Source organism: Excalfactoria chinensis, chromosome 17 (genome assembly GCF_039878825.1).
Source record: "Excalfactoria chinensis isolate bCotChi1 chromosome 17, bCotChi1.hap2, whole genome shotgun sequence".
In the NCBI taxonomy this organism is placed as follows: domain Eukaryota; kingdom Metazoa; phylum Chordata; class Aves; order Galliformes; family Phasianidae; genus Excalfactoria; species Excalfactoria chinensis.
The window spans coordinates 5,688,552-5,698,877 of NC_092841.1; the positions used below are offsets into that span (position 1 = coordinate 5,688,552).

General features: G+C 42.7%; 1 protein-coding gene across 1 annotated transcript in view; it reads left to right on the forward strand.

Annotated features, from left to right (window-relative positions):
- Positions 1-7,391, forward strand: part of ANKFN1 (ankyrin repeat and fibronectin type III domain containing 1) — a 90,002-nt gene extending 82,611 nt beyond the window's left edge. The window contains exon 19 of the mRNA XM_072352227.1: positions 1,046-7,391. Coding sequence (XP_072208328.1) covers positions 1,046-1,842 — 797 coding nt within the window. The 3' untranslated portion in view covers positions 1,843-7,391. The remainder of the gene's footprint in view (positions 1-1,045) is intronic.
- Positions 7,392-10,326: the final 2,935 nt, after the last annotated feature.

The following is a 10,326-nucleotide window of genomic DNA, read 5'->3' on the forward strand; positions in this document are numbered from 1 at the left end:
TACAATAATGTTTTTGCTTTAAATTACTCAGAATACTTGCTCATCAGCAGGCAGCTTTGTCACCTCACCATTCCTGCTCATTTAATGAACAGGTTGGAAGGGAGAAGTCATACCACTGACTTCTCCATGACCTCCAGAATTACTAAAGTACAGTTGTGTTCTTTCTCAGCGCCTCTCCCTGAGCTAAATTTTCCCTGCTCTACAGACCATAAATGCAGAATAATCCTTAGCTCTGACACCACGTAACCTAGAGCATTATCTTGCCCTGCATGGGCTCAATTCATTATTATTGCACTATGCTGTAATTTACACTAGGTTAAAGTGAATAGCCAGCACAGTATAAAATCACCACTTTCTTTTCCTTGTTTCTGTTATAAACTATGCACAGCCATGGAGCATCAACCCATTCTATTTGTTATTGATCCTTCAGGAGCCAAAAGACAGCAGTGATTTGAGTGCCATTGGGCATTTTGGTCAACAAATTCACATTTAAATTAAATGTACCTGGTTCGGATTTGAATGCAGTAATGCAACCAATAAGGAAAAGGGTTGTTTTGCTCATCTACCTCCATGCCTCACCTCAGGCCTCTGGTCCACACAGAGAGTTGCACCGTACTCACAGTTATGGAGGTATCTGTAGTAACTCAGCCAACATCTTTAATGAAAAACAGAACGTGGATTACATTTTCTCCCAAATCTTCATCTCTATGAAATTTGGTGAAAGCAAAGTAGAAGAAAACAGGTACTTTCAGAACTTAACCCCAATTCCAATTCCAATTCTTCCCTGTATTTAACTGAATAACGAATCCTCTTTGCTTTTCCTAATTCCACCACCAACTCTTTAACACATCTGTAAATCTCTGACAACTGTCTTTGCTGTCACGTAGGCCCATGGAAGATTCCACAGAGGAAACATATGTATGTTTTCAGAATTGCAGCTATTATTCTAAATTAAAACACACACACACACAAAAGGAGGAAATAACTGTTAAGCAGTTTCTCTGTTGTGCTTGTCTTCTTGCTATTAATAAAGTTCTCTTTGCAGATTCCCAGCCCTGCTCAGATGAAGAAGGCTGTTCAGAAGTATTCCTTCCAACTGACAGTGACTATGATTCCAGTGATGCATTAAGCCCCAGAGAATTAGACTTGATTTACTCCTCCCCGCATGACATATCCCAGCAGGCAGGCAGCGGCCTGGGCGGTAGTGCTCCTGATGTTCTCCAAGTCCATGATGTGAAGCCTTGCCTAACACTGAAAGAAGGCCTGACAGAGTGTAGTGCCTTTGATACTAATGCTGAATATTGCACAGAATATATGAGCAATCTAACAATGTCAGGGATTGCATCAAAAAGCATAGACAAGTCCTCTAGCTCCAGGCAGCCATTGAGCTTTTTAGGGAAGAAGAGACTTGGGAAACATCAACATTACAGCTACTTCAGCAGACATCATCGTTGGCTGCGTGTGCACAGCGAGACACAGTCTGCCTCTCTGTCTGAAGGCGTGTATACCCAGCATCTCATGAGATCTTCAGATTTATCTCAGGAACCTACCTCCAGTGAGCAGTTACAGATTCCCATCGATGAGTCACGGAGCGCTTTCTTACCTCATACCTCCAGCCTTCCAGAGGATGGAAAAGGCAAGTATGAGGAATCAAGGCAAAACGTCCATAGGATACAAATGGAACCTTATAAAACAACATTTCTGAGTGAAGAGGGCAAATCCTGGGCAATGAGCACACAGTCTGTAGAACAGGAGGATGTGCACAATGCTATGCAACAGAAAATGGGTCCAGACGATCCCCTGGGTTCTGCTGGCTCTGAAGTATTCAGCAGCACACTGTAACTCCAGACTTCTGCATCGCTTCCCATTGCTCCACGAGGAGATAGTTAGCATTACGCATATAGGGCCATACCTTCAAAACTACTTCTAGAATTCCAGCTCCTGAAATGACAACTTCTGTCATTCAGAAGAATCCTAATCATCTGACTCCATCGCCAGATTCCCGGTCTTACAGCAGTATCTGCCATGTTGCAAGCAGTATTGCTTGTATCAGCAGTTTTGCAAATAGGGTCGTACATAACAGGACGCTTTGTGGCTGCAAATCCAGTAATCAGGCTTTGCAGTCGTCTTGATTTCCAGTTATCTCTAAGCATGCAAAATTTTAAGCATGAGTGGTTTTGACTGCAGTGTAGCAGAAAGTGTAACATCTTTGGTGTCCTCATGTTAGGACTGTGTCCTAAGCCTCTATGAACCTGTTTTCCAGCATTTCCTATGCATTTTTCTTCTTATTGGCCCTTCTGAATAGATTGAGGTTGCATGTAACTGAAGTGCTACCTGGTTCAGTAACAGTTATCCCACGGTATCTAGCCACTGACAGAGAACTGAGCATTCTTTCAGTATCTAAAAAACCCAGCCATCGTTAACCCTGCATGCACAATCTCTGAATGCTGCCAGAGCCTGACAAAATTATCACAACGTTTGAGGGTTTTTTCAGAAGCTCAGATTTCAAATGACATAAGTAGCAGGTTATTTTAAAGGCTTAAACAGGAGTCAGCCTTTGAGGTCACAGGCAGACAGAATGAGTCCAGTCTCCGAGTGGATATACACAGGGTCTAAGTAGGAGTGAAGAGAAGCTTGGTCCTCTACCCACGACACAAGTGTGCATTTCTTTATGTTGCAGAGACTCTCAAACACCCACTGGAAAGAAACGCACCTACTTCTGTTCCTGATTTTTCAGTGTATATCCAGGGCTATCTGATCACTGTGTCTGAAACTGGGATATCATGGCAATTCCCATTAGAGACATTTGGGGTGTGGTTTAAAGCTACAGGTTTTTGTTTGTTTCACCAATAAACATTGGTATCATTAGAAGAGTGGAAAACGGCGTGTTAGCACGCTGTAGAATAAGACTCGGAGTACTAGAGAAGATGATCTCAACAAAGAAATCTATATTAATGAGAACCATAACATCTGAGTCACTGAGAAATGAACTCATGTGAAGAGAAACCCCAGCTGTTGCACAAGCTTTAATTTTTCTCATACAGTTCTTGAAGTTTAATTTTATGGGCCACATTCCTGCTGGTTAAATTCCCTCACTCCATGTTTGCGCAGCCTTCTACCCTTCAATTTTTCAGCCTCCAGGTGGATACATTCTAAGGCCTCCAATAAAGAGATTTGAGTTAAATAGTTGAGTTTACAAGTCCTTGAGGTGAAGGTAAGGATTTGGGCCCATGATCTGTGGTCCTTATTAAAATAGCACTTCCATAACCCCAGCGCTATTAAAATCCCTGTGAACTCAATCCATAAATTCAAAAATAAATGTTATTCACTGTTTCATGCTTGGTCAGTATGCAGGAGCCAAGAAGAGCCTATGCAGTGATAGAAGGGCAGAAACTTTCTATAAGGTATTTACATTTGTAATCTCTCTTTTTTGGGGAAGAGGGAAGTTAGCTTTTTGTACCAATAATATCCACGATGTGATCCAGTCCTCAGTGAGGATGGAAACATTTCCATTTCCATTCACTCTGAACGAGACCCACACTGAAAATTCCTGTGGGTGAGAAGATGGGGGAGCAAAAGTCTCAGTGCCAATTTGAAGCTAGAAGGACATGCATTGTATGTTGTACGCCACATGGAATTGCACGGGGAAAACCTGACTCACACGCCATAGAACCAAACAGGGATGGTTTACCATCACTGAAGGCAGCAACAGCTTGTTCCATTAGATTATGTTTGTTAGCAGAAGGCTGTTTGTCAGGGAGAGACAGGGAAAAAAAAAAGTTATTTTCAGAAGTCAAAATAATGTACATTGTTTTCCAGAACACAGCAGCTCGCCCAGGCTGCCCTGACCTTTTCAGCCTCTAAGCAAAACTGCTGTGTAACACCTCACTGAGGTATGAAACAACAGCATGCTGAGACCAAGTCTCTGTAAAAATTGGTGATATAAAACAAGATAAAATGAAACCCACTTTGCTTTGCTTTGGCTTTTCAGGACAAGCAGAACAGTGAGGGCACGAATAGCAGAACCTTCTGCAGAAGAACAGGTACACACTGCTGGATAGATAAGGGTGTAAAATCTCTGTTATCTATTCCTTCCGCTGGGCTGTTCCAGAAGTAGTCATGTATCTAACAAAGAACTGAGAAATAGGTTGACTTTACCCTAATTTCACCTACCTGCTTGTGCTAAGACAGAATCTGACTCTGGGAGTGCCAGCCAGAATCTACTGCACCCTGATTTTAACTTTGCTGTGTGGAAGTGGTGTTTATGTGACATCCTACAGGGCATTCCTCCTTGATCCCATTGCCTCCAGGCTGAGTTTCCCAACTGTAACAGTCAAAATAGTTCCAACTTTAAGTACTTCTGTTTATAAAGCACTTAGTTATCTTTTGAAAGAAATATCTGCTCTTTGTTCTAAATTGATATCCCAGAGATAAATAAATAGTAGAAAGAGATGCCTTTCCAGCATAGTTGCAACACTAACCGTAACACTTCTGTGGTTCTTGTAGGAAGATCACTCACGTTTCCCAAGCAGCCACAGCAGTTTGGAGGAATCCTGTGAAATACAGCACTGTTATCCTCACTTCATAGAAGCACAGAAGCATCGGGTGACTGTTCCGAGCAGAGCTTAGAGTAAAGGCTCACAGTAAGAAATCAAATTAAATTTAAGAACCCAGACGGTTGTTTTAATCACTGGGAACCCTGACTCCAGCTGGAGCTGGGGTCCCTCTCAGAGGGTTCATGAGCAGTCACAGGAAATACTGAGAATAATCCATACTAGAATCTCTTGAGTCAGCTCATTCAAATGAGTCTGTACCCACATACATCAGCTGAAGCTCAGATCTGAAGTGGGTACTTGGGCCTTGCAAGCTTCTGGATAGCCGTCTTTCTTAGCTAACAGCTTGGCACAGAACGTCCGCCCTGTATTTTCCAGGGAGTTTTATTCTCACCTGGGCTGAACCCAGCTCCTGATTTCTAGGCATGACTTCGACTGGCCAGAGGAAAACCATTCCACTCTAACGTTATGACCCCACAAAAAAACAGCAGACCCTGTGCTCTAAAGCACTCCTGTTTCTGCTAGTAGAACGCTAGATATAGGTGAGCTGCAAGGGTTACACTAATAATTCTTTGCATCTACAAGATGGACAGTTTGCTTGAATAAACCTGTGGCTCAAAAGCATTTCTCTCCTATGCTTGTACGTGTTCTGCTTTGCCTGGATATAAATAAATAAGTAGATTTTCTACACAGTAAGGGCGCATACAGAGAAACATATAGTTAATAATTTTCACTGATGAAGCATAAATGTTTTTAAATATAGACATTAAAGAGAGAGGAGGGGGATACAATATTCTGTCCTGAACATTTTAGAGTGTATTGGAAGGGGGTGATGTATCTTTACGTTTCTTACAATACAAAGAAATGCATTAAGTTGCTGGTCAACTCTTTTAAGGTGTTTAAACGCATGGCTCATGACTGTTAGGTAAAACTTCAATGGAGCCTTACTAACAACAAGGGTGTAGTGTGTCTGGAAGTATGGTGCACAACCTGGAAACTTGCTCTGAGTCTCTCTGAGGTGTTGAACTTTGCCATCAGCAAGAAGTATTTTTAGAAAAGAGTCCATGAATTTTCAGACAACAGAGACTTCATCAAGGTGGGTCTCTAGTTTTTTCCACTACAGCAGAACATTAAATAGCTAGAAAACTTTATTTGTGAGTATAATTTATCTTCTGATTCCATGAAGGAGAATTCATAATGCTAAAGCATGGCAGAGAAGTATGAAACAGAGCTGTGGGTCAGGAAATTCTCTGCAGAAACACGGGGCGCCATTCCCCAAGGTGAGCTGAGGGCTGTACTCTGGAAATGTGCTTTGGACAGTAGTCTGACCCCTTTGTGCAGGCACAAACTGCAGCTGTCTCTCCTGCTAAGTGTTTGCAAAGTCAAGAGGAGATGTTGATTTGATGGGGCTTTGGAGCAGGCCCCATATACTGCTGTAAGTTGTATAGTTCCTACTAGCACAGAGATCATCTCCTCTCCATATTGATGTTTATGAGCTCTTACCCAGCTGGCTGTCTCTCACACTGTGCTTTTGGGATGAAATAAGAGCCACGCTAGAATATCTTCCTCAGCCTTTTTGTAACAAATCTTGGGCAAGACTTAGCCTTTAAAACAGTCGTCCCATAGTAGGGTAAAGTGTCATTAAGCTTGCCTGTCACTAGGCTGCAGAAAGCCTCCTGTTTTGTTAGTCAAATAATAGGAACCGATTTCTTACTAGTTTGTTTTGTCTTGTAAAGGTATATGAAATTAATTTAAAATAAGAGGAAGTTATTGGTGCAGCACTAATTACCTTCAAACTATGAACTGCAGTAATTTATACCGTACGCTGAATGCACAGACTTTTTGTGTTTTACTTTATCTAAGGGTCAGCCTGGGTCCAATCCTGCTTTCTTTGGACCTCATTCCTGGGTCTTTTGCAGCAGTGTAAATGAGGAGTGGTTCCACTGCAGCTGAGCCAGGTACCCACAGCACAGATGGGGGCAGCTCCGCTCGCCCTCCAGGAGGGCCTGGGTCACCCTGAGAGCAGCACAGTTAGCTGGCGTAAGAAACAATATGTGTAAGGAAGACAAAAGGGTTTTCATCTCATGGAATGTTCCCCTAGATGCCAAAGGGACTGCTGTCTAAGCAAGGTTCAGAGAGCGAGCCCACCCTGCTGCTGTGTGCTACTGGGTGGGAAACGCATTGCTACATTTTATAATAGGGACCAAATTTCTCTCCCGTATTATGCAAATGAACTCCTAGTTACTGAATGCAGCCAGTTCCAGTTATTTCACCAAGAAAAAAATGAAGACTGTTGAGGGTTACTGGGGAGCTGAGGGAGGGCAGGAGGGGTTGTTTGCTTTTTTCCCCTCAGAGAAAAAGTAATTTAAGTGAAATGTGCAAGGCTGTGTTTAATTGCTTCCTGCCTCGTTTGTACATAGCAATTTGGCTGTTTATTGGTTGTCTTTGTTCAGATTTTTATTGTAACTTGTTGCTATATATGCGACCAAGCGTATGTTAAAGTTTAAACTTCGGGATATAATAATGCACAATTTTATGTGCTTTAAAACTTTGTAAATATGTAGACAAACAACGTATGCTGCGCTAACTGCGATCTGGGGACTGGACACCACAATATTGTCATGCACGTGTACCTACAAATGGTTTGAGAATAGCAAAATATAGATGGGGGGTGGCAATGAGCCAAGAGTAAATGAGTGCCGTATGACTCATGCTTCTTCAATAATTCCTGAAAGAGGCATGTATAGTACATAAAATAGACAATAAAAATAATTTTCAAGACTACAAATATTTTTTATAACTTCAGATATTAAATACTATTTTAGAAAAAAAAAAAAAGATTGGTTGCTAAAAGAAGTCTTCGGTTTATTCAAGCGAATCGCTGTCATCAAAGTGTTCTTAACAGAATCTTTTGTTTGATCTGCTATCATAGAAACCTGGCTCTTTTAAACTTCAGAAGGCCTGCAGTGCTCTTTCATTCTTACCACTCCTACGGAGATCGTGTCCTTCTCCCTCCTTAACCAACAAAGATGCTAAGATGCCAACCAACTTAACCAACAAAGATGCTAAGCTGGGCGTTCCCAGCACCCCACACATGTGTCCGTGTCCCTTTTGAAACAGGTTCTGTGTGACCATCATTGGGAATCCACGTATGTGAGATCCTTACAGTCAGAGGAGACCGCCGTGCGCTTTGTTCTTCTCTGAGTTCTTTCATTTCCATTGGAAAGGGAATTTTTCTCAGGCCAATCTGTCAAACGCGGTCTCCATGTTTTTATTCTGCTCTGCATAGTCAGAAATGCAGCAGGCAGGGGCACGGTTCCCAGTCTGTGTGTGAGAGTAGAACAACAGAAATTGAAAATCACTTTGCAGAAGTGCACATGCCTTAATACAGGCGTGATATCTGGGCTGTCAGATTCGCAGTGGCATCTTTCCCGTCGGTGTGTTACACCTGCAGAAGCTGCTGGCACACAAGCTCACGTCTCCATCCCATGGCTGCACACCGGGCGCATTTACAAAGACAGCCAGACAGAATCTGCTGCGCAGTCCTGGTGTGAATCTGAGCTTTCAAGCCACGTTGTAAACATGCTGCATTGAGGGTATATATAATCTGGTTGTAGTCGAGAAACACCCCAGATATTACCTACTGAAGGAATTACCTTATAAAGTGAAACACTCTTCTGTTATGATTCTGTTTTTCGCATATCCTTATATGAGGAAAAGAAAAGCACCACAAAATTTCTCATTTAGTGTAAATCTGGCTTAGTGTGTTTAGGCAGGAGAAATGAGAACAAGCCCGTTTTGAATGCTGAAGGGAAATTGGAGGATTCTGCTTTGGTAACGGCTGACCTTGTTTGAAACATGCACAGGGTGCTGAATTTATTCAGCTGCCGGTCTGACGCCTCGTGCACTCTCTCCCTTCTGTACAGATAATGGCAGATTGGAATAAGTGACATGGCCAAGGTCACAGAGAGCTTGTGACAGAGCAGGGACTGCATGTTCTGGCTGGCATCCTTACCACATCATATCACACAGGTATACAGGGGAACGTAAGTGTGGGTGGATGTTTGTATTTCAGCCACGCCGACTCAGTGCAAGCTTCAGAGTAACAGCACCCAACTGGAATATCTGTGGGTGCCTTCACACATGGAAAACATTTTAACCAGAATGCAGCCAAAGCGGAGTTAAATAAGGGAGCAAAGGAACTCTTACAGCGTTGGTCATTTCTGCTTCCTTCCTTTTTCATTTCAATACATTGTTACCAGATTTGCTAAGTTAGTGAAAAACAACCGACATGCAGGTGTTTAATCCCGTGCAGTAACAATGAGAAATCAACTTGGAGAAACAGCACAAGGTAAAGAAGGTAAAGAAGGATTCCTTGCGTGCATGCACTCCCTCTGATGCACTTTGCATGTACCACGCGTTTTTCAGGCCCGGCTGTTGACATGTTTTGCTTACCCAGAGCTAAGAGTTGTTCTTTGCATAAGAAGATAAGTGGGTGAACAGCTGATTCCTACAGAGCTTTAGAACAAGTTTGCTCCGGGTTCCTGGAGGACTGTGCTGTTTTGTAACCGCCTCTGTGCCATACATTGCTTTACTGAAATGCTTTTAAGCCGGCTGGAAAGAAGGCAGCAAACTTACAGGCATGTTTTTCACTTGTTCTTCTGACAGCAAAAGATCAGCATCTTGTCGGTCCATGTATTAACTGATACGAACTGTCATCATGAACAAACCGTTAATGTATTTTTTAGCTCTGTCTTTAAATAAATATTTGGGGTTTGATTTGGGTTTTTCATTTGCTTAGCGAATACACAAAAAACCTTTATAAATAACCTCCTCCAACCTCTTCCCCAGGCTGCTGTTTTCAGACTCCCCTTTCAAACCAACACGTGCTCATTTCAAAAGGAGCCACTTAAAACACTTATTTTGCCTTAGTTTCTATCTTATTTATAATCATTCATTATTAGCTCTAATTAATCAGCGGGACTTCGGCTTCTTATCTGTGCAAATAGTACGTGTAATTATTGTGATTTTCAAGTCTGTTTTTATTATAGCAAACATGCAGGACAAAAATCAAGTTGAATTTTCCCCTCTGCTACTCACCTGCTGCTACTTACAGGGGAAAAAAGCACCGCACTGAACAGCACCCTTTGAGCTTTCTAAACTAATACTGAAGTACATTTAAAGACATGACAGGCTTTTTCTGCAGGTAAATGCTACTGCTTTCTCTTGGAAGCATCCAAAGGAAATCTCTGTATTCGGTGAGGTGTGAAAATACAAGAGCAAAACGTCTCAAGTGCGGGTGCCTCCATTAAGTGATGATAAACAGACCCACAGTGGGTGGCTGGTCTGAGTCCCTGCTGTGAGACCCGCTGACATCTGCCACTGCTGCTGTCTCGGTGCTTGGAGCACTCCTCGCTTCTGACCGTCAGTGCTGGTATCAGCCCATCACACACAGAAACGTGGCTCAGCTTCCCCCCACCTGCGGCCATTCCTGGACCACAAGTGATTCTGCCTCTTACATGGAGGTTCTTCAGGAGAACCTGCATGGCCTCGACCTTTCCCTGCACTGCTTTTAAAATGCTTGAGAAATGAAAACGGGGCCTTTTTGTTTGTCTCTTTACCCCCCTGAAAGGGTGACAGAAAGGAGCTAAACCACGATCTGGGCTTGAATAGTTTAATATGGATCCTCGTGGCAATGCAGGCTTTGAACTCAGCCCCACAACAAGGCTTTTTCCAGCTTTTTTTGGGGCACACTCGCTCCTTCCCCACCGTG